The following is a 24,951-nucleotide window of genomic DNA, read 5'->3' as shown; positions in this document are numbered from 1 at the left end:
AGGTAAGCTTGTTTGCACTGTCTGGAACATCTTATCAGAAGGTGATCAAGGAGCTTCAGTAACTTGCTCAGGGTGCAGCACAGGGAGCCAGTAATAAGGGCGCGGCTGGGAACAGTCCTCAATAAGCATTTTTGCTTGACTGCAAAGTTTCCTGTTCAGGAAGGGGAGCATTGCTAGGTCAGGCATCCATCCGTCTTTAGAGGATATTTCATGGACAGGCCTGCCTCGCTGATTTGTTTTTCTACAATTTATTAGCATTAAAAAAATACTGCAGTATTCAGGGTGGAAGCATAACGTACAGCAGGCATGGATCAAACTGTTAACAGAAACAAAATGTACCAGACTCAGAGAAGAGAACGCATATCCAGAAGGTCAAGGGGAGAGAGTGAGACTCAGCTGCTTCAAATCAGATAAGCACAGCTGCCAGGCAGAGTAAAAGTCCACTGAGCGATATGTTGTCTGGGACTGTGGATGCATCTACTGTATGAGACTGCAGGCTCTGCACACCTCCCTTGTACCACGTTCTGGTCTAGCCAGAAGAGTGCTGCCTGGTGCACCAGCACTACTGACGGCAGCAACCTGGTTTATCTTAGAGCGTATTCCCCAATCCTGGGCCTGGAGTGCCCCTGTCTCTTCTAATTTTCAATCCAATTGAGCTCTTAATCTGGCAACAGTACTGAAAATGAATTGACCCTGTTGTTGAGCTGTGTAGAGATGTGTAGACACTCTGGAAGTCCCACAGATCTCCTGTGTAACATTAAGTGTAACATTTCCAAGAAATATAGTGAGTGACTGTTTCAACTTGGTTTAAACTTTTTGCTGTCCTATAGTTTTTTAGATTCTTACTGTTTACTAATGATCTGCAGATGCTGATGGGAGTGACTTTATCAAACATTCTCATAATGACAGGTTATGGTAGGGAGCTGCGTCAGTGTACAAGCTGAAAAGAGGATAATTTCATGCGAAAAGGAGAAAGGAAGAAATAAATGCTTCTTGTTACTTATCAGTAGGGAATTTACATCTGCTTTTTCATTTTTATAGCCAACATTGTGCTGCATGTGGCCAGTGATGAAATTCAACAATGTCGTTGAAACTAGTGAAAAAAAAGCTTCTGGCACAGTTTTCATGCTAATTTCTAGCCTTGTCCTACCATGTAAGAACTGAAACGGTTTCAAAACTGCACGCAAACAATTTTGAATGTAAGGGATAAGGGTGTAGCTGGGGTTTGTCTGTTAACTCAGTCAGTATGAGTGAAAACCTAAAGACACAGGGCTACTCCAAGATCAGTCTGTGTTCTGAACAGGTGCAGCCTCGATCTCTTCTTCATAGATCTGTTGAGATCCAGTTTATACCTTTACTGTATCACACCAAAAGGTACTGATAATAGCAGCTGATCATTACATGAATTGTCATAAAAATATTTTAAATGCACCGTTTAAAATTGAGCCATCATTAGCCACAGCTTTAAATAGGTACAGTATGTAAACATTACATTATTTTAGCTTTAAAGAAAAAGTGAAGGGATTTAGCTTTACACATGGGATTGTGATAGAATTACACATGATTAAAATTATGTGCAATATTAAACTGACTGATTATATTCACAGAGAAGACGTCTGACCTCCATAAAAAAGATTACAATTTGAATTTTGAAAACCTCATATCAGCCAGTGCCATCCCCGAAGAGTCATCTCATAAATCCCTTGAGACCTACAAGGACATGAAGTTAATACAAGAGACATGGCCATCTGTTGTATCAGGATGTGGACAGGGTGTACAACAGTGCTTTCTCCCCACATGAATAAGTCAGAGTATGTGGCTTTTGTCCAGCTGTTGGTGACAACAAATAAATAGTCACTTTTTTGTGCGAACATAATTCTGTTCTGAGGATATTGTGCTCCGGAACAATATAAAATCCTCTTCATCACTAAATTCAATCCTCTGTCTGTTGACAAGCGTGCTGTGGTGTGAAGCATTTTGTGCACAAGGAAACTGACTTGTGATATTTCTTTCTTTTGGAGACAAATGTGGATTAGATGTCTATTTTTTTCTTGAATCTAGTTTTCTGGAGATTTTCTGGGTTGTTCTCCCATTTCCAGAGCTCTCTGTTGTTTTCCTATCGGTTTTTGTACAGTGCATATTTGCAGTCCTAGTAAGGGTTCTCTGCAACATGCAGCACTGTGGCTGTTGCTTGGCATGTGAAAAAAGTGTAAAATGTTTTTAGAATTAACCTGTCATTTTCTCAATTTTGTCATGTGCCATGCACTGTAGACACACTTGTTCTGCAGATGATCATGTTGCCTTTTTAGAGTCTCATCCTTTCAGTAAACCAGTTCTTGTATTTTGGAAGGCCACAGATGTGCAGTGTTCCAGAAATTTGTTTTGTGCTGATGCTCTTGCCTTTTAATAGATTTTAAACTGCCTTGGCTTCTTGATTTAAACCTAGAAGCTAGTAATTGCTCCTGAGGTTATTCATGGTCCGTAGCTTAATGAGTCTCTGATGGTGCACATGAATAGTCTGGGTCTGAACAATGTAATTTTGTCTTAAAATAAGCCATTCTCTCCATTCACAAGCGCTGTCCTTCTTTTTACGATCACCAGTTGTGATCGCATCCTGCCATCTCTTGAAAGATTCCAGGGTATCGGCTTCGGCAGGCAGCTTGTTCCAGACCCCACAAACCTCTTTGTAAGGAAGTGCCTCCTCATCCCGCTTATAAAAGTGCTTTTCAGTTCCCACTTGTGTCGTCTGGTTTGAGTTGCACTGTTGATTGTGAAGAAGTCCACTGGGTTGACTTCATCTGTGTAAGAGTTAAAAGATTCAGTTATTTTGAAACAGGTTTCAGTCATGCAGCTAGTGTATTCAAATGTCTCAACTATCATATTTTAATTAATTATAGTTAATAATGCTAAAAACCAGCCCAGACTTGTAGGATATTGAGTAAGCATTGCTTACTTGTCATCTAGATCTAGTAAAGGCACAATAACTGCTAATTGTAGTTCATAAGGAGGTATTTTGTTGTAAATACCAAAAAATGCACTACCCTTCAAATAATACTATTTACTGGTTATGCCTGGTATTTAAATAATTTCTGGTATGTATAGGCCACATGAAGTACAACTCTATCTGATCGGGCCTGCCATAGCCAATGAGTTTGACACCACTGCTTTAAAAGAGCAGATAGAGCTTCACAAAACAAAAGAAAGAAGATAAAAAAACACTTTTCTCCTCTGTGGGGCCTTCTTCAGGTGTGGGAAAACTGTTTTTTCTTTGACCCCTTCAGTATTAATGCCAGCTGGTCCTTCACAGCTCTCACACTGACACAGCTCTGCACTTAAGCTGGGCAGAGCAAATTAATCTCCATTTGTTTTTAAGTTGGTACGTTCAGTAAGTTTCAACTAGCTCAGTCCCCACATAACCTTCTTTGTTGAAAGGCTGGAAAAATGTACTGTAGTTCCCTTCATCTCTCCCAGTATGACACCTCATTCAGACACAGCAATGGAGCACCTCTTTGTTATCAGAGCAGCAATATCTTTCTTGTTGCACAATTTCCGATGTTGAAAATTAGGTCAAAATCTAGCAGTGTGTAGTTTTGACATTTCTTAACATTTCTATTCCCACACTATGAATTATGTGCAGTATCTGTGGTTGGCCGCATTGATGTATCATCCTGAAGGGTTTGATTTTACCAGCACCTCCAATTCCACTGTATCTCGACTGGCCTTCACTCATGGTTTGGCTTCATCTTCATCCTCTTTGTTACAGAGTCAGCTCATTATCCATTTGCTGCAGTGTAGGACGTCAGCCTGCATGAGACATTTGCTTTGGCAGCCTCCCACTGCTGCACAATTCAGACCTCTGAAATTTTGTTTTTGTCCTTAGCTAGGACTTGAAATGGATTTCTAGGATGTTCCCTCCTCTGCATTTTAAACTGTCATTTGGAAATAAAAAAACATGTATCTACTCCTCTAATAAATAAACAGCATGCTGGAATTGAAATTTGTAGGACGTTGGCTCTTTTCCCGGTATTAGTGCCGATCACAGGGGAATATTCCCTGGATCCGTGCTGTGCATTGATGCTGGAGGTTTGTGCTGTACAGTAAAGGGCAGGATCCGATTGGATAGCTTCTTTGGGAAGTCTGTGTCAAAGATACAAAGGCCAGTAAGTCCTAAAATGACTCTTGAGAGGTATGTTGTGACCTGATGGGCTAAAAAAAACACTGACTGCTTTTACGAAGATAAAGTGTTAGAGGTAGGGGGACAGCCTAAATAAATATAAAATGCAGCACTATGCATGTAAATGTAATGTGAAAGGTACAGTATAAAAGAGATCACAGACTCAAAATAGAGTTGATTTCTGCATCAATATGATCAGCAGCATTAGTACCCATAACTTTACTGTTCGTGCAAGTGTCTCCTTGTGACAGTATCTATTACTACATATAACAATGTTTGTGTTTTCTCTGTTTTGGGTCTTGTGTTGCATTGCATTTAATTTTTTTACAATGTAAAACGTGCACATTTTTTACAGCTTGTTTCTGTTTTGACATATAAATTACTCAACATAGTAGCTGCTTCTGTCAGAAGGGCTACAAAAGAGGGAGGCGGTGCTACTACCTGAAGACACTGTATAGCTGATTTTCTGACTCTGTGATACTTTGATACAGGAAAATAATCCTGGCTGTCAGCACTGATACAATATGGAATGGAAGACATGGAATGGCAGTCTAGAAGATTGTTTAAAAAGGGAATGTGAAATCTTTACAGCAAAGAAATTAAATACTTTTCATACAAAGTAAAAGGGAGTGACTTTATTTCACTGCAGATGACACCTGATGAACTATTATCTTTTTTACTACATCATTCACAATGACAGTGCTGTTAGTGTTCTGCAATACCGTTTCATGTTGTGCCATTAAAGTGAGCTTCACGTCCTTCATCATAAATTGTGACTCAAAATTTCTTCATTTCTTTTGTCTTATCTGTTTCCAGCCTCTTTTGATCAAAGTCTGTGCAGGTAGGAGGGATGTGCTGTTGTAATGTCTTTCTCAAGTGCTGAGTGTGTACTGATGTGACTGCAGTAGCTGTTGTCACTGAAAGTTAGTACTGCATCAGTGGGATCATAGTCTTGGCATTCTGATGCCGTGTGAAGAGAGTATTAAAACACACCACCCCAAATTAATTGCTCTTTAAACTAATGCTGTTTCCATTCATCTACGATAAAGATATGCAGTATGATGCACTGCCTACTTTATACTTTATTTGATGTGTTGAAAACAATAGGTATGGAATTCCTCTATCACATGGTTAGTGCTGTTTCTGTACACAGCCATCAGAATGATCTGTAAATTTCTGAAAATGTCAAATACTCAATTCAGCAGGCTGCCATACTGAGAAATGACTTAGCTTGTGCTGAGCAATCACTTAACTTCCAGACTGTTTAAACCCCTGAGTCCATGGACGGTGACTGTGAGTTGGTGAATTTCAGAAGGCAGAGAGTGGCGAGCTTCAAGTCTTTTAAAGGAGAAATCAGTGGCAGAACTGGCAGTAGCTCCGTGAAAACCGTCACTATTGAGTCTGTTTTTAGTTAAGAGTATTGCTGTGTTAAAAGGAGCAGGAGCTTTCTCGCCTTGGGTAGCACAGTTGTCAGTTTTCTGCATGAATGCGTAGATCAGGGCAAGCCACATGTATAGGGTCAGGCTTCTAGATACATGTTTTTCTGCTCCTTTTTGTGGCTTGTGTTTTATCTCATTGTCAATGCTGCACAATCCGAACTGGCTGGACCCATTACTAAAAAAAGGGTTTTGAACTGAAAACCTGAACTGAAATATTTTGAAACCAAAGATGAGACTTGTTTTTCTTTAGCTGCTTTGGCTTGTCATAAATTCCCTCCAGTTCTTAAGAATCCTGCAAACAGCAATACGGCACCTTTTACTCTTTGCCTTTTGTGAATTGAGAACAGCAGTGGAAACTTTTTCTCACAGAGATGGCCATGACAAAAACAACAACAAGCCGAAAGAGTTCTCACAATCTGGTTGTGCTGAGAAGTGCTGAAAAGTTTCCACAACAGCGGTGATTTCTTGCTCATCCTGTGCTGACAGCCCCCAGGCAGCCCAGAGAGACAGTGGACGCTATCAGTGGGGTCAGGCCTTGCTGAGGCTCCCACTCGCCCTGTTGTCCTCCCACAGTGCAAAGCCTGCCAGCTGGATCATCCTTCTCTCGCCTTCTTTGCAGAGACCTTGTGTAGTTTGATGGGCTGATGTGCATTTTTCTTTTTTGAACAATTCATTTTTGTACCTCTTATCCAGTATTGGCCACATTAGAATAAACTACTTACCATATCTTAAAAAATAAGATTTGGCTGATACAACGATGCATGGGAGCACAGCAAACAGGTCATGATTAGCGCCTTTCCTTAGGTGAGTTTGTTCCTGAGAGTCAGGAAAATCCTTTCTTTCGTCTTCATGGCCCTTCATGGCCCCCTGAAAACCACACAAGCTCTACACGCAAAGGCCAGTAACTAATATTTCTGTCTTATGTGGATACGTTAAAGAACTGTGTGTGTTTCTTTAGCTTTGACCACAGAAGTCTGAAGGAAGACCTTTCTAAATTTTTCGAGATTGTTGAATTTGACCTTGGCTCCGGTTGAGGAGGAACACTGGCAGAATTGTTGCCCCTGCTCTCACCCGTTCCAGTTTTCTTTCTTTATTTACTTTATGTGTTTATCTTCTTCCTTGTTTTGCCACCTCTAAATCTTTCCATTCACCGCTTACTGTAGGCGTTTTAATTACTGCTCTTTCTCTGCTCCTACTGTGAAGGGCTTTGAGAAGCTACATTTGGAGGCAATACGTACATGTATTATAAAATAAAGTTCATTATTATTTCATATCAAATAAGCCATTGAGTTCATGAAATGCTTTGCAGCATCCATGAATCTGCAGACAGTGTGTTATAGTTTGCCAGCTGTATGGCTTTTCACCGTTAAATTGTCTCATTCACTTTCAGAAAGCTTAGTTAAAGTTGTTTTTTATCTGGTGGAGAGGAGTACTGTAGCAGCATTCATGATCTAGTCCTAGTTCAAAGCGGTTACAGCAGCAGAGGGCTGGAGAGTGAACTTTTCATGCTCTCTTTGCATCCTCACTGTTTGTCTCCAGTTATTATGAAATTAGGGCCCAGGAGAGAGGGAGGATAAGGATCATGGATTTGTTTCATAAGGAAGGACCTTCACACTCCTGACACGGGGCAGTGTGAGCTCATGTGTCAGCTGGGTGCCTTGGGGAGACACACAGGACGTAAAGAGCTCCTGGCTGTAGGCACACACTCTCAGATGTACACGAGCACTCTCCCTCTCTGTTTCCTGACAGGAATCTGGGAAGCCACAGTGAGAGTGTCAATAATGCAGCTGTGTTCCTTTTTAAAAAAAAAAATAACCACTGCACCAAGCAGCAGGGCAGGGGCTACAGCAAGTCAGTGATTTTCTGACTTTCTGTAGCATCATCCTGTTTAGATTACTGTAATGTTCTTTAAAGCCTACCCCGGTAGGAACCTGACAAGCTGCAGCTGCTGTATAACACAGATATTACAGAGATCTGAGCTCCGTCACCACTCTTCCCCAGTACGGTCCTGTTGCAATCTCAATGATTGGTTCTATTTCTAGTATTCTGGCACAATGTTCACTTGAAGGTGGTGTCGAAACTCTAAGTAGTTTTATCACAAGAGAGAGTTTGATCTGCACTGCAACTCCAGTGAGAAGCTGAAGGAACAGAGCACCAAAAAAGGTCTCCCTGCTTTTTAAAATAGAAACTCCTTTTTCTTTTGGAAAAAAAACTGTCCTGCTCTTTTAATTACAATGGACGACCCCATCTCTTTGAAGATGAATACTTTGACTTTTTAAGGCCATAGCTGTAAAATTAATGAAATGAAAATACTGCCTGTAGCCACGATCCTTCAGAGCAGGTCACATGCATAAAAGATTATTGGGTAAACTACAGAAGCAACTGGTCTAAACTATTGCAGCAACCGGTCAGGGGTGATTAATGGAGACAGAACAAGCCAGCGCTGAGGTCAGAGTTCTCATTTTGCTAGAAAATGCAGTAACGTAAGCCCATGCAGTTCCTTTAACCTGCTCAGTCCTGTGACTTAACCTTTGGAGGCATTTCTATTGCATTTATTTAAAAATGGCCTTTTGTGATATGCTTTGCAATCATTTAATTCCTAGAGTTTTGTTTTGGAGATGTGAGAGAGCAGCAGTCTTTGCACGTCCTCAAGCAGTACACCATATAAGGTGGCTAATGAAATCGAAATAGATCTCAACGTGGCCACTCACGAGCCCCTAGTGTAGTCAACACAATGCAAGTTTACTGAGAGGATCTCAATTTTTGTGTTCACATAGCATATTAGTGTTTAGCTTTTAGCAGTAGCCAGATGTGATGTAGATCTGTTGCAGTGCGTTTCAGTTTTATCTTATCTGAAGAGTGTTATTACTGGCAGAGACACTTCAGTACTTATATTGTAGCAGTTTTTGTCAGTCTTCAGTAATACAGAAACTCCCTCTATCCTCATTTTTAATGTTTAAACTAAGTGACGAGTTTTGCCTACGACTGAAGAGAATGCTGGGTGGTCCATAGTTCAGGAAAAGAGCTTATTAGCAGAAAGTTCAAGCACTGACTGTTCGGATAACTCACTGACTCAAACTGTTTTGCCATGAGTAATTATACTGAGCCTCCTGGTCCTCGGTCCTGTTAGTGAGACAGAAGACTGAAGTCCTATTATAAATGACTGCAGTAGCAAATGTCTGTGTGTAGTTCACACATCCTAGCCTCTGGAAGTGCTCTGGAAATGCTGTAGATAATAGAGTTGACAAAATAGCTAATTAGAATCACTTATACAGTCCTTATACAAATCAGACATGAGGAACAAGTAATAGGTTTATTCCCTGCTGAAAAGAGAAGAAAGAAACACAACGTTTCGGCCGTGAAGCCTTCTTCAGGTGTGAGAAAGACAGGGCAGTAAGCACACCTTTCTAACACCTGAAGAAGGCTGAAACGTTGTGTTTTCTTTCTTCTCTTTTCAGCAGGGAATAAACCTATTACTTGTTTCTTTGCAGCCTACGCATGCTGACGCAGCTCCCCACCTGAACAAATCAGACATAGCTACGGTACTTTGTGGATGCTAAAAATCCTGCTTGGGCAAAGTTTGTGCCACAGTGAAATCACATTCTCTAGGTGCTGTTTATCATGTAGAAGAGCAGAGCAGGTCTTAAAAATCCCTACCAGTTTAGTGCCTGGGTATAAAATACTATATAGTAGGAGAATCTCACTCTGTAAGACATTTTTTCACAGAAGACTAAGCTGGTACTGTAGGTCCTGAGGATGTTTTTATTTTTCCGCATGTCAATGAAGTTTTGGTTTTCTGTTTTTGTTTCCCTTTTGTCAGCAATATTTAGGATAAAACAAGTTTATTAAAGCTTAATTTGGCTCCTGCAATTTGCATTTTTTTGATAGTTTTGGATTTCACTTTGTTTTAGCTTCCAAAATAAATAATGAGCTGATCAAAGGCAGTCATTAGTGAGGCAATATATTTAACAGTTAGAGGACAAAGTTAAAACTATTTTTTAAAAGTGTGTGTACAAAGGAAAGTTGCTAATAACTTACCAAGCTATGATCAACGTCACAGACATAACTGGCTAAATATCCACCATCCTTAGTGTAAAGAATTTTCGTATACAGTATGTGTCCTTTGGATCTTTGTTTCTTTGTTGAACTTAAAGAAATCCGTTCAACATTTTAAGTTTCCATACAACTTCCCACCTGCACAATTCAAGATAAAGTTTTTTTAAATTATCACTGTATGCTTTCAAAACATCATTATAGGATAAAACAAATGACACCTGACAGTGCTCATCTTAGCAGGAGCGTTTGCTTCAGATCAGGAGTGAACATTCATGTGTAGGTCATCTTGAAATTGGGTTTTGCGACTAATTGTGGTAGTTTGTTCATTTATGTAAGAGACCCAAGAGTTCACTTGGAAATTGAGTGTCCTGCAGCTCTTCAGTGATGCAGTTGACTGCTATTGGCTTTACAGAACAAATTGCTATTGATTAAAAACACACATTGGTTACTAGACTTTAAAATATTGATACCCTGTAAAAGCCTATTGGGTCACAGTTCATCCTGCTGTGTTGGCTGCCTTGGTGACAGAGCTCTCATAGACCAGCTTGTCACACAGCAACTGCTAGTGAAAATTCATAGCAAACTTTTGACCAGATTCATGGGTCTCTCAAAAGACATTCTAAGACATAAGTCCGCGATGCAGTAAGTCTTAGTTAGAATTAATTCTCAAATTCATTTTTATAAGCATCAAGAAGTAAAAGGCTCAGACTGAACCATTGGGTAGCTGGGGAAATGGCAGCGTGCTGCAGATTTATCCCCCTGAATTATTTTATGAGCAATCAAGTCCTTTAATGCGGTTGCAATTGTGCGTCAAGGTCAGCATATATAACGCCATTTTTTCTCTGCTAATGTGCTGTGACTGGGGTGCAAATGCTACATTGTGCTGTTGCTGGGCATGATTGCTCAGCTTTCACATGATTGCTTTCGGCTCTAGTTACATTCTCTCTTTTCTCTGTGGTGGAGGTGCACTTTTTTATATTAAACAGGGAATTTGTCATCTTCAGTAGTTTCTTGGTCATCGATGGCTAATTGCTCTCATCACGAACATCACGAGAACTATTGTAACTGCTAATTGCTGGCCCAGGTAACTGTAATTATCCTTAATTGATGTTTAAGCGGTGTGCACCTCTGGGTGTGCATGGTTCTTGTTACAGTGATACAATCAAGACTCTGATGTCAGGATATTCCTGTAACTTACATTTAGCTGTATTTTGCCAGTGTAGTGAATGAATGCACAGTCTGTACAATATTGCAAAGCATGTACCTATTGGTTATCTGGAAAATATTTAAAGTCCTTGATAAATAATTGCTACCTCCACCCTAATCTAAGCATGACAAATGTTTTTTTTTTACCTTTTATAAATTACAGGCTTCCTTGATATTTGCTTGCAGTTTCCTTAGTATGGAGTTGGATATAATAGCGATCATCATTCAGAATCGCCGCTTGCTCGACCTTTCTTACACTACAAGGTTGTTTTTGTAAATACAGATGAGAGATTTTCCAATTAACTGAACCAAATTGCTACCAATATAGGTAGCAGAGATGCAGGTAACTGTGCATTTTGATTGGGAGTAAAAGGTGTTCAATATGATTGATTGAAATCATTAACAATTTTATTACCAAGTGAAAATAATTTTTAATATAAAATTGCTTTGTGTTTGATCCAGTCCAACAATGAAATCCTTAAATAAAACAATTTCTGCTTGTAATGTGCTGATTAATCAATACGGACTATTGCAGCTGTTCTTCAGTTTTAAGTGTTAATCACCTCTGTCGGTTCTCCTCTCTAAAAAAATAAAAACATTAGAATAATTGCATAATCAATACATACAGTATAGCCCTAGCAGATGATCAAACGAGTCAATGGATTACCTACATTACAAAAAAGAAATCTACAACCCTTTCTAACCATTTCAATGTGTCTTTGCTCTGGAGGGAGTGTATTCAAAAAAGTGTATTCGCCAGATTTCAAAGGATAACATTAGTTTGCTCACTGTAATCAATACTGTTTAAGATGATGGTTTAATGAATTTATGATAAGAGAAAATATGGTTATGAAATAAGGTTTTGTTCCAGATAGGAATTATGAGGCCATACGGTAGCAAATAGTGACACTTTTTATATAGGAGAGCAAAACTGAAAGACTAAGATACTGTATGTTATAACTAAAGAAGGTCATAGGCCTCAGGTATGTCATTAAAAAGGATTTGTCTCAAGCTTTCCCATTTTGCAGAGTTTTCCTGTTTCCTGTAGCAGTGAAGTAGCTAACAGTCAGACCTGCTCAGCTTTGATGTTTTTCTTTTCAGCTGCTGCATACAATACAACACTCCACATATCTCCTTAAGCCTAATTCTTTTCCTGGAGTTGACTGAAGACCTTCATCAACTACAAATGTGGAGCAAATGACTCCCAGTAGTATCTGCCTCAAGTTTGTTTCCAGATGGGAACAAGGAGGAATTTTTTATGTCTCTTCAGAAATGCAAATTGTTGTGTTGCAAACCATAGAATGCTTTTTTGCACAGCCATCAATCATCTATCTGCGTCATCCAGTTCAGGGTCGCACGGGAGCAGGGTCCCATCCCAGCGAACAACGGGCTCATGGCAGGGGACGCTCTGGACAGGACGCCGGTCCACCGCAGGGCAGACACACAGACACAGACTTGCACACTCACACCAGTGGGAGGAGAGCAGAGCACCGAAGGAAACTCACGTGAACGTGGGGAGAACATACAAGCTCCACACAGACAGGGCTCCTGGTTCAGAACTGAACTCAGGGCCACAGTGCTGCGAGGCAGCAATGCTAATCACTGTGCCACACTTGCTGTACTATTTTCAAGTAAAATTCGAAGTAGTAAAACAGTTAACAAAAAGTTGTGATTTGCTTTGTCATTTCTGATGAACAGGTGGAGAAATTAAGAGAAGGCTCACCCGGCACATCAGGTTTTACAGATATATATATTTTACAGATATTTATATCTTTATCTGCCTTAGCTCTCTGAAAAGGGTTTAATAGCTTCAGTCATTATTACAGTAGGTACTGTCCTTTGCAGAGTTAAATATACAGGAGGAAGGATTAAACAGAAGAGCTTGTCGTTCTCATGAATAGGATATAAAACACCAAGAGCTGTTTGCCAGGCAAAGCCGTCTTCCGGTTTGCTTCCCTGTTCTGACCTGTTGTCTCTGCCCACCCAGGAACCATGCGCCCAGTGCAGAGGAACTTCTACGACCCGTCGTCCGCCCCTGGGAAGGGTGTGGTGTGGGAGTGGGAGAACGACAGCGGCTCCTGGACGCCCTACGACATGGAGATCTGCGTCACCATCCAGAACGCCTACGAGAAGCAGCACCCCTGGCTGGACCTGACCTCGCTGGGCTTCTGCTACCTCATCGACTTCAACAGCATGGCGCAGACCAACCGGCAGAGCCAGCGCAAGCGCCGGCTGCGGCGCCGCATGGACCTGGCCTACCCGCTGACCATGGGCTCCATCCCCAAGTCCCAGTCCTGGCCCGTGGGGGCCAGCTCGGGCCAGCCCTGCTCCTGCCAGCAGTGCATCCTGGTCAACAGCACCCGCGCCGCCTCCAACGCCATCCTGGCGTCCCAGCGCCGCAAAGTCTACGTGGGAGCCAACGGGGCTACGGGCACCCTCACCATGGTCCGTCAGAGCAACACCTTTGCCGGCACCTCTCTCTGGGCACCCCCTTCCTCTGGCACCGGTGTGGGGGGCCCAGCCAAACCCGAGCAGGTGCAGTCCCCCCCGCCTGCCGCCACCTTCCCCCGGCCCCCCGTCCTCCCGGCCCTGCCCGCCTCCGGCACCATATCCGGGCAGAACAACCTCAACCGGCCTGGCACTCAGCGCACGGCCATGGGCAGCGCCCGAGGGGCCATTCCACCGGGGTAAGAGCTGGCTACCGTCGCACGTTCCCGCTGGGTTCTGCCCTGCTCTGCAGCAGAACCAGTGATACTGAGTCACTGTGCCCGTAGGTCGAGCTGCGAACATTGAACGCGACTCTGACCGAATTATTAGGTCCACCAGCAAATGGCATGATGCAACCCTGCAAGCAGCAGGAAGAGCTCAGATGCCCTGTTTGTCTCGCAAGGTCTTCTTCAGCTGAGTCTGTGGCGAGGGTAGTGTGTGCTGTTCAAACTGTGCATTCTGCTAGGTTTCAGGAGGACTAAGGTCTGTGAGTGTTCTGGCTTGGGAAGATACAGTAAGTCTGCTTCTTGCTTCTCATGACAGCTAGACTTTGCCACTGAGGAAATCTATTCCTTTCACTGGGATCCCTAATATTTTGGCCAGTGAGTCTATATCTGATTATTTGAATAGTGTTTTTAGGGACAGGTTTAGAGTGGCTTTGGCTGAGATTATTAATATATGATTCGGTACACTGAAGAGAAACAGATTCACTGAGCACAGAAGACTAGGAATTCTTTGCTATTTCTTTTATTACTTCTAATCACATGCAAAACTGGTTTTAATTAGGATAGCATCTATGTTTCCTTAACAGACATAGTGCTTCAACCAATATGGAAACTCAATGCATGAGCTCTCCCCAGTCATTTTTACGCCTAGTAGACTTAATTCAAATTTTTTTTCCATGCAACTCTAATCTGTATGTTTCGTAATCACTTTACCCACAATTGAATAAAAAAATAAAGATGAAAACATTTAACTATGTTTTTAATCTGCTATCAAGAACATTTGCTTGTGTGTGACATCTGTTCTGTAAAATGAGGCAAATACAACAATGGAATTTCTGGCTTCTTATACGATAGCGCTTTGCAAATGTGTTTGCAGAGAAATCGGATCGTGTCCAATGAAAGATTTAATCTGCAGAACATCAGAGTTGTCAGTTACAGAAGTATTCCCAGGAGTATATTGCTCATTGTTTTCGGTTTCCTCTCTGATCTGAGCAAATGAACTGATACTAAGAAAAACAGATATGTATGCACTGTATGTGGTGCCATTTAGACATGAAAGACGAGCGTTCATGCACATATACACGCACGTTCAGAATTTCCCCCACCACATTCAGGCACACTCACAGATGCACGCACCTTCCAAAGGTCTGTGTCAAAAGTTCACTCTTACACAATCTGAGATCCGCAAAGCCAAAGCCCTTCCTGAAACAAACTGAGTAACACCTGTGCGTATTCACACTCTCTGTGACTCACAGGAATAGACATTTTGCTGCAACAGCACAAGTTGATACAAATCCAGTCTTGGACAGATTTAAGCCTTTACACATAAGATAACCCACTACCACGTACACATGTGCACTTTTGTCTTACAGTATATGCTCTTAATCACTCTTACCATCAGTTCCTATACCTGTGCATTTACACACCATGCAGAATTTTGAGTGTTTCCTGCTGCATGAATTAAAAAGGCATTAAATATTATACAGCGATTTCTCTTTTAACAGAGTTCTGCTGGTCCATAGCAGTATGAAATCCTATTCGGCTCCCATCATTTACTTTTACCTACAGTAAGCATTTCAAGGTTGCTGTGTAATGAAATTAGAAAAGTAGAATTTGGACTTTCCCAGGACATTTAAAATTGCTTCCACTTTTCTTTTCCAGTTACTCATGAAACAGAAGTGTCTATTTTATTTTCGATGTGCAAAAACATTTGTATGAATTTTAAGAAAGTACAAGTACGGTACGAGCAGTTTGTACAGATACTGTATGCTATGGACACTCATGGAACTGGATCACAGGGACTGACACGGGACTCTCTGGAAATTTGGTACAACAAATATAATGATTTATTTCAGTTTTGGTGGCTGTCTCAGGCATGGTTTCTTCAGAACATGGAAGGAAGGAAAATAGTGTATATCCTGCAGTTAGTTTATAATTAGAGTTTGAAGTTCTCATCACATATGGTGAAGTTGAAGTTTGGATCAAATGACACTCATCCAAACAAATTTACTGTAAACAAACTATACTGTTTTATCATTAAAAACCACAAAATGTTTTAATTCAGAAGCAAGGGTGGTTCCTCTTACATTTGTGTCTTTTTTGAGATAATTATTTCCATTTATTTGCAATTGAAACACATCTGAGAGGTAACTGGTTTGCAAACCTGCTAGTTTTCTCTTTCATTCTTCCAGTAACCCAATTTAGCCTCAAGTCTGGGAGCTTTATTTTCACCAGGCTGAGCTGATGTGTTCTGCAAGAGTTTTGATAACAAATATTATTTCAACATTAAATACAGTATGTATTTGTATGCTGTCTGACACAAAAAAAAATCCAGCTTTCAAAATCTTAATTATTTGTAAAAGCATCTAGAGTTCTTTTCTTAACTAAGATACGGAGATCTCTTAATAAGGCAGTCATTGTTGTTTAAAAACAAGAAAAATAAACGTAGAAAACATCAAACTATACTTTATAATATCCAGGGTAAAGGACGTTCACTTTGGCCAGCTGTACTCATTCTTTCTGGTGGTCATGTCATCTGATTGAGCTCAGGCATGTTGAACAGGAGCATCAGAATAGTTTCTGCAGGTCAAAAACAGCAGTGAGGCAACACTTCCCCGCAGTGTTGAGATAGGCATAAGTGCAGTCAGTCATTTATGCTGCTGTGAATGAGGAAACAGAGCTGGGCTTGACTAGCAGTTGCATCAGGCAAAGAGACTATTTAGCTATCCTGTCATTATAGTTGAAAAGCTTCTGTAAGGTATGTTGGTGAAGGAATTGAAGAAAATGAATTTCTAGTGGTCATTCAGCCTCTTGGAGGGGTGTGCATTCAGCGGAGTCTGGAGTCTGCAGCCCACAGCCCAATCTGTCTCACTATAGGACTTTAAAGTAACTGGGGGGTGAGATTTCAAGGAATTAGATTAGATCTAATTAATTAGATCACATTCTTCTCTAACGAGTCAAGGTCTTACTACAGCAGCAGCATCTTAGTATCTTGTCTTTTCTTCAGGGCTTCAAAAGGAGTGTCTGCTTTGACATGCATTGTGCTTAATCTCGTCTCCAAGGACCATCATCCTTACTATGAAACCGTTATTCCGCAAGTGCAGTGTGTGACTGTAACTGACAGAGAAGAGGTTATATACTGTAAGAGTTGGCTTATCTGGGAGAAAAGAGGGATTCAAAATCTCATTCATGTACCCTTCTTCTTTCATGTAAGTCATAGTACCTTGTTTTCCATTCTAGCTCATTAATTGCAAAGTCTGTTTAACACAATGCTATATTTAGTTTTTGCTCCAGCCTTATTACAACAGTGTGATTTTGCCCTTTACTCCATGTGCATTCTCTGTTTGACATGATTCCTGCAGGAGGGTGTATCGTATCCTCTGTGACTGAACATCATGATTGCAAATACAGTACCTTAAAAAGGAGAATGGGGCAGTCGCTTAGGAAAAGGGATTGCTGATAACATAGGAAAAAATCACGTCCAAAATTCTGCACATGTGCACGTCCTCCGCCTTTAACCCTGCTTATCGAGTTGACAGACGTGCACAAGTTAGCTTCAGAGTGAGGCAGAGGTGTCTCACCCTGGAGCAGCTGGGGTCATGCTTCATTGCAGTTGCAAGGCCCCTCATTGAGGGATGGAAACAGAGCTGGGTTGGATGCTGTCCAGTGGCCGGGAGTGGGGTGAGCGCTCTTCTTTTTGCATGTCTGCAGTAATTACCATCATGTGTCTGTCTCGCCCTTGCCAAGGCAGATTAACACATAAAGGGATTCTGGCACTTGTGGTGGCCTAAAATCCTGATGTTTCTTCTCGTTCAAACCCGAGTACAGAACCAGGACAACCCAGTACTGACGAGTGCCTGCTCATCTGGTGTAAATGCTCTGTAACTGATTTTGTGTGAAGGTCCTTTTTTGTGTGTAGCCGTTATTTTTTGCCTTTGTGGTTTTTCTTTTACATGCGATGGGATGGACTTAGAGAGGTTCTGCCGGACATCATGCAGACCAGACCAGGAAGCATATCAGATCCTGGATTTACGGCTGACGAGGCTAAGACTCTTAGAATATGAAAAGACGAAGGGGGTTTGAAAACAGTGAAGGTCAATTCTGTCCTTCTGTCTTAAATTACAATCAGAAAAGTTTAGTAACTGGCTAACCTGTATGAAATGTGTGTCCCCTCTAAGGCCCGATTTCCCTTTCTGAAGAAATGTGAAGTAATATTACACTACATTCTACAACGTACTATTGCAAAGTTCAAGAAAGGAATGTAAGAAGAAAGATAAATATTCCATTCATTGGCTTGTCTTGTAACCCCTTCTGTGATAAACGAGTTATCAAACAGTGAGTTTCGGCTGGAGATAATAGACTGGCTTTCGATAGGCGAGGACGGTGCCGCAGTGGTCAGTATTGCTGCCTCGCAGCACTGTGGCCCTGGTTCAGCTCCTGGGTTGCGATCAGAAAAGGCCTGTACAGTGTGTGACTTTTACAATTGTTCCCTGCCTCATCCCTCATATGCTGTGTTTCCAACACAGATGAATCAGCAGCTTTCTGTTCAACTGAGACTCTGTTTTGCTGGGTATTTTAAAATAGACGTCGAACTATAAGAAACAGTGTCATGCGCAAACTGCTGGGCGATTTGGGTGAGTCAGCATTCAGTGGGCAGGAGTCCTCTCTCCTCCTTTCTCTGTGTGGCTCAGTGCTGATTTACTGCACTCCTTCCAAGTGGATAGATTTGCCTGCAGAAAGTGAAACAGCCATCCGGCATCCATTGACAGCCCTGATATCCGTGCTTGTCTCAGGACTGGGACAGTGTTGTCCACCTGGAGGGAAGATTGTGGAGGGGATCCGATGTTTCCAGTTAGTTGCACTGTTTATTAAGAGTAAAATCTCTCTTTCATGTCATTAAGATGCACATTTCAACTTTGTCACTTCTATCGATCTGCAATTCACAGGAGCACATCCCATTCATATCCCATTGCTGGTGTAGCCTTTTCATTTACTTTTGTCACTTGTAGCATGGATTTATATGTTAAATTAGCGACTGGGATATGACTTCCAGCCTTACGTGCATTTTAACCATTACTAGAAAGAGGGTGACTCACTGATCTAAAATCCACCTAAAAATGTAAATGTCTTGATTGAGGGCTTATCCATTATGGTAGCTTTTATGATGCTCTGCAGTAAGATTGGTAACAGGAGTGTTGTTTTGCAGCCCTTTATTCACAATCTGGTGTTAATGAAAACACTATTATTGGAAACTAGAGTGCAATTGGCACAAGTAAGGTTACTTTTGACCCTTTAAGTATTTTACCCTAGGCACTAAATGCATCAAGATTTCTGTACAACAAACAGCATCATAGCAGATACAGTAGGTACTACCCAAACCTACTATATTCTATAATAACTATAGTCTTTTTATCCTACTATATTCTATAATTCCCTATAATGGGAATAACTACATTCCTATCAATGGAAATTTCCATCCATCTATTTTCTAATCAATTTATCCAATTCAGAGTCTGGGGGAGGCAGAGCCTGTCCTGGATAGCACTGACAAGGCAGGATACACATTGGGTGGGACACCAGTCCATAGCAGGGCACACACATACACAACGCCACTGTGCTGCCCCCAGGGAAAACTTTCCAGGTGACATTTCAACAATTCTTTTTCTTCTCCTATTCCACGATTTTGGAAACCAGGATGTGCGATTCAGATTGATTTACCACTACAACCTCTGTACCAGTTGCCAGAGAGACACAAGTAACATGCAGGCAGCTGCTGAACGTGTAGACACACTATTTCTTTCTGCAGCACTGTCAGCAGAGCTAAGGCTTGTAGGACCCAGGTTTCATCAAATTGCTTTAAAATTAATGCCATTTCTTTCCATCACTAACCGCTTGCTCCTGGTGAGGGTTGCGGTGGTAACTGGCAGAGCAGGGCAGGGTACCCAGCATGTCCTGGGTCGGCCTCTGGGTCTCTTCCCAGTGGACCGCCTCCCCAGAGAGGCTTCCTCACCACATGCCTAAGTCACCTCAACTGGCTCCTCTCGATCCCGACGAGCAGAGACCTCCCGGACTGCCAAGCCCTCATTTCCTTCCAATTCTTTTAAAGTTCTCTGGTGTGGGTCTAGCCTGCTCCCCCCGCCACAGTGCTTGATGGTCGATTGTCTGTTTGTACTGAAACCAGCTTCGCCTTCGGTCCAGCAACCAGCAGAGACGCTCGGGGACAGATTAATAATAGATCAAGGAAAGTGAGCTTGGAAAAGCTGTCTGATCTGAAAATGACTCGGTAATGTAGCAGGGAACATGGAGTGGAAATGCTAGCGATAGAGATCTTTTAGAGTTAAGGTTGTGGGTTTGAAAGCATCAAGGCTTCAAAGAGCACTTCATCTCATCTCCTCTTACCACTGATTTCCTTTCTGACTTGTTGAACGTCCTACTTGAAGCATTCTTTTGTTTTCTAGCTGTTCTGGGAAAAAAATCTCAAGGTTAACCTTCTAAAAAGTATTTTTTTTTCTTAGCTGTCCTAATGAGGGTGTGTTGAAAATGCCGAATCTGCCAACAGTGCTATTTTTGTGTAAACATCAGCCTGGGAGATACTCATCTTGATGAAAACAGTACCTGATAAAACCCCTCATCGCTGACATGGGACTGAGTGTGGTTGTGTTGTGTGGGCAGGTGGTGGCGGGAGTCTATCAGGAAGAAGAGCTTGAGTAAGCCGGCTGCAGGGCTGTGGTGGGTGTAAAGGGATGATGGGATAGGATTTTGGAAGGGGGGGTGCAGAGTGTGATGAGGGTATGAGGATTTGCTGAGCTTGTGTTTCCAGCCCTCTGGGAAAGAGTACACAGTTAGGTATGCTGGTGGGCAGAGGCAGGACGCTTCAGGTATGGAATTAGAAACAGGAAGTATTGAAAAGCTGCTCACCGTAAGCTGTTAGCAACGCCAGCTCATCCGAGTCCTGGAGAGACACAGCAGATGTCACCTGATTGCATGATAATCCCTGTGTTTGTGCTGTAAATTATGTGGTGAGCTCCCTGCTTTCCCCTAATTATTTTGAAGGGTGAGTCTTGCTCAATATTATTGTTAGCAGTAGGAGAATTTCTATTCTCTGTAATAATTAGGAAGACTTTCATGAAATGAACTAAAAATTAAACAGTTGTTAATGTGATATATGAACACAAAATTTGCTATGAACTACTATTTATGTAAAATACTATATGTATCTTAGATGTATTTACTATTATCCATAATATATAATTATATAAAACAGGTCATTCTATATTATCCTTTCAAACACAAACAGCCTTTACCGGAATATGAAGAGTAGTTTTAAATAAATTGCAGAATACAGCACAAAATATAATGCAGTAAGCTTCACACTGAAGAAAAAATAGATTGCAAAACTATACACTAAAGGCAAACACAGCAAATATGGTGCAGTATTGTAACACAGTGAGCTTAAACAGCAAAATGAGAAGATGAAGCAGATGATGCACTATTAGAGGGTGGAGAATGTGTTCAATCTGTTTCTTAACTCAATTTAATACGACGTTTTATCATTCACTTACCCAATGGTTTTAGTTAAGCATACAGTAAGTAAATTCTAAATAATGTGCAGTACTTTTAAAGTAATATTGTACCAAAATACAGAGTTACATCAGTTAGAATAATTGAATTATTAAACAGTTCATATATTCACAGCTTGTAATTGCCACGAATTCCCTGATCTCCCCTAAATGTATTTCATATAGCTGGTGGCATGGAGCCAATTCATTCCAAAGGGAAACTATTTTCTGGGCAGCAGTGTCACCCCCATGATCAATAGACCGATCTGGAAATGTATCAGGAGAGCGAAAATACTTATGTTTGACATTTAAAATGGAATATGACAAGTAACTGGACAGACTGGTACAGTTTCACAAACAAACCTACTTTTTCTAAAAAAGATCAAGCACTCCTTTCTTCAAATACATCTGTAAAAAAAATAATGTAATACCGAAACCGCCTAAGGAAAACAACTCGGAAAAACAAACATTTCACATGACAGACTTCGACACGTTTCATGTGACCCAAATAGAAAGACAGACAGGCTGTTGATACTGCGCGGCTGTCGAAGCTGATGTGTGTGTGTGAGAAAGAGAAAGAGACGTGTGAGGTGTTACGGTTCCCAGACGAGTGGGTCGGCACACAGGAAAAGTGTGGTTCTCACTCTGAAGCAGAAGCGCCGCCACAGAGGCTGAAGGCGCAGTGAGCAAACGTAGAGACAATCCTTCCGTCCTGAGCAAACTGAACCCACACGGCAGCTGACTGCCCCCCTGCACCCACCCACCCACACACTCACTCGCAAGCGCGCAGGCTGCCTCCCTGACACAGCCGTGCTCCACAGACACAGAGCCAGCCAGCACTGACCTCCGCAGGCAGAGCGCCACACGAGCCCAGGGACAACGATAACCAGACCGCCTTTCAGAGGACACGTGTGTGTGTGTGAATGTGCTGCCCACACGCACACTGGGCAAGCCCACCATGCCAGTGTGAAAATAAAGAAGAAACACGTCACATCCCCTTTTTCTCAGGACCAGAGACTGCGTCTAGTGCTTGGCTTAACCTTCGCAAGTTTCAGCTGATAGTTCTGGAGTGTTTTCTCGTCTCTACAGAGGTAAAACCATCTGAGGGTTCAAGAGTTGGAATGGGATGCTACTTTTGTACAGGTTAAAGGCTTTAAAGTTATTGCATCTGAATATAAATCGGTCTTAACTAGAGTAGTTAATATTGTAATATTACTATGAATTTACTGCATGTACTGAATCTTATTTTATATACATGTAAGTGGCTTTAAGAGCTGTTATACCAAAGCACTTTAGGATAAATACAAAACTGCTTACCCAGAATTAAAGATAGATAAATACAATTACTAAGCCAATAAAACAAACTGGATACAGTAGATAGAACACAGAAAAAAGAAAAGCCTTTCTGAAAAAGTCAGTTTTTGGGTTACACTTAAAAGCACCCAGGGTGTCTGAGTCCCTGATTTGTTTTAGTGTTCCCAGGGATTGAGGGCTCAGCAACAAAAGATCCCATTACTCACAGAGTGTGGATGAACAGTGGAAACAGGGGAAACCAGGATCTTAGCTTGTTTTGTTCCACAAGGATTTCAGGAGTAAGAGAGAGCAGTCAATGGACAGGGCAGCAACACCTTCTGCATGGGTAGCAGTAGGTTCCTGCTCACTGTATGTGGCGAAGTGAGAAATGATGTATTCTGTCAAAATAGTGGGAAGATGTATGTGTACCAGATTAAGAAACATATACTGTATGTGAAACTTATTTGGGGCATCCCCACTCTATTGAATAGAGCATCGAAGTCCTTACTGACCAAAAGTAGTCAGAATATTAATTAAAGAAGGTGTCATACTAAGGTCTGTGATTTCTTGTTCAGTGAGAAGAGTGCCACCTATGGTCTAACACCACCACTTCAAGCAACAGTCTGGATTAAGTTTTCTATGCCTCAGTTTTCCACTATGATGTAAACTGTGTGCACTGCAGCAGTTATGCATTTTATAATCGTGTAAATAGTGACTGAAGCTAGAAACAGCCAGCGTGAGACATTTACGTGAAATTATTTCCATGCTGCCAAACATGATCACTGCTAGCTGAAGTTAAGAGCAAACACAATAAATGTCTGAGGAGACAGGAGGATAAAACAGAAGCAAGAAAAGTTAAATTGACATATCTGAGATAGAAAGCAGCTATTTCCAGCTTATACAGTCTCATTCGGTGCTCTCATCAGAGACTTATTGATGGTCTTAGGTTTCCATTCCTCTAGTACAATAACCAAACCACTTGCCTCAACTCAGGACAATTCAGCACCATCTCCAGTTCGGCTCTCCACAGATCCTGAGAGGCCAAGTTTGCATTTGGGCCTACAGTCTTGAATCAGAAATGTGTGTACTGCATAAAGACATGAGGTCACATTGTCCAGTGGTCATTGTTTTTCTTTCCCTTGGAGTAATGAGTGGTCAGCGCATTACCCCTGTATGTCTTTCCATAAAAAATAACATTGTAACTCTAGAGAACTAGAAAACCTCTTGTTTTCTAAAAGATTCTCGAAGGAATTAGGGAAGAACTGTTTGGAAGGTTGTACACTTGTCAGTTCGGTTTCTTCTACTGTGTTATTGAGCTGAACTGTTTTCCTTCTTTTGTTGTTTTACTCCTGCCTCCGATAAACTGCCATCTTCCTGCAAGATGAAGAATGTGCCTGGAATATTTTTCTGAATTAAACTACCTTCTCCACAAACACAACAACTGAGCTCGCAGAGGGCTTGTTGTTCATGTGACAGCTACTTCTTCATTTCACTTCCCCTTCAAGCAGTTCACCGGTCAGATGCTGAGAGAGAACTCAACATCAGGAAATAGCTCTGATCGTGCAGCTGAGCAGAAATGGAGGAAGGGTAAGAGATTTTGATGTTCATGTCCCTCAAGGAGTAAAAACTTCAAAAAGTCTGAGTCCTACAGGTGATTCAAGGAGGTTCAGGTGTGACATTTCAGGGCTGTTTAAGTTTGTGCCCTCAGTGGACAGGGAAGAGAATTGTTTGTCTGGAGATTGAAGTGACTGTTGTGTGGTTTGTGAGGCAGGTGGACGTGTGATGGCATTTACTTTTGTAAACTTGTGAACCAGCATGTTTATGCTGCTGAGGCTATAGAGATGTAATTTTCTCATGCTATCAGTTAAGCTGGATATGTCATGATCATTATTGTATTCAGTATTTGTTGTGGTGTTTTTGTAGGTTTGTTATTCTGACCACAGACTGACCTTGCCACATTAATGCAAATGTATAATTAAGCTCTTTTGTTTTTTTCTTTTTATTTCCCATATAAATGCATGACAAGATAACTCTGGAGTCAGCAGTACTGTAACTAGGACAATTGTGTTTTGTATCTAGAGGAATTGTATTGCTTTCAGTTTAATTAATTTGCAGTCAGATTAGCTCTAGCCTGAGAGACAGAGCAATTGGTAGCAAGCACTGTTTTCTTTGAGCATTCAAGGTGCTATCCCTCTTGTACTTTGTTTGGTAAAGCCAGAGCACTAAACAGCAGCAACACTTTTTCAAGCTGGATTGAAGCCTTTTTTCTGTACATCACACAAGCTTCCTGTTACAAAATGATTCCTTTGTACAAGCACAGTCTGCAAAATACAACTGTTTCTGTGGTTCTAGCTCTGTTGGTAGAGCATGAGACTCATAATCTCAGGGTAGTGGGTTCGTGTCCCACGTTGGGCACCAGCTCCTCCATGTTGGAGGTTGGGCACAAGGCTCACAGTCCTGTTCTGTAAAAAACTAATGTTAGGGTAACAGCAACAGGATGTTGCTGCCCCTAC

The 24,951-nt window shown here is 41.5% G+C and overlaps 1 protein-coding gene across 2 annotated transcripts in view; it reads left to right on the top strand.

Annotated features, from left to right (window-relative positions):
- The window catches only part of dtx1 (deltex E3 ubiquitin ligase 1), a 96,741-nt gene that overhangs the window by 37,028 nt on the left and 34,762 nt on the right, over positions 1-24,951 (top strand). For both annotated transcript variants that reach the window (XM_088935651.1, XM_088935652.1), the window contains one exon: positions 12,863-13,562. In XM_088935651.1, the coding sequence (XP_088791777.1) occupies positions 12,863-13,562 (700 nt within the window). The remainder of the gene's footprint in view (positions 1-12,862; positions 13,563-24,951) is intronic.

This window comes from Atractosteus spatula, chromosome 17 (genome assembly GCF_055471065.1).
Source record: "Atractosteus spatula isolate fAtrSpa1 chromosome 17, fAtrSpa1.hap1, whole genome shotgun sequence".
Classification (NCBI taxonomy): domain Eukaryota; kingdom Metazoa; phylum Chordata; class Actinopteri; order Semionotiformes; family Lepisosteidae; genus Atractosteus; species Atractosteus spatula.
The sequence above is the reverse complement of the archived record's forward strand: the minus strand, read 5'-3'. Positions and strand labels throughout refer to the sequence as shown.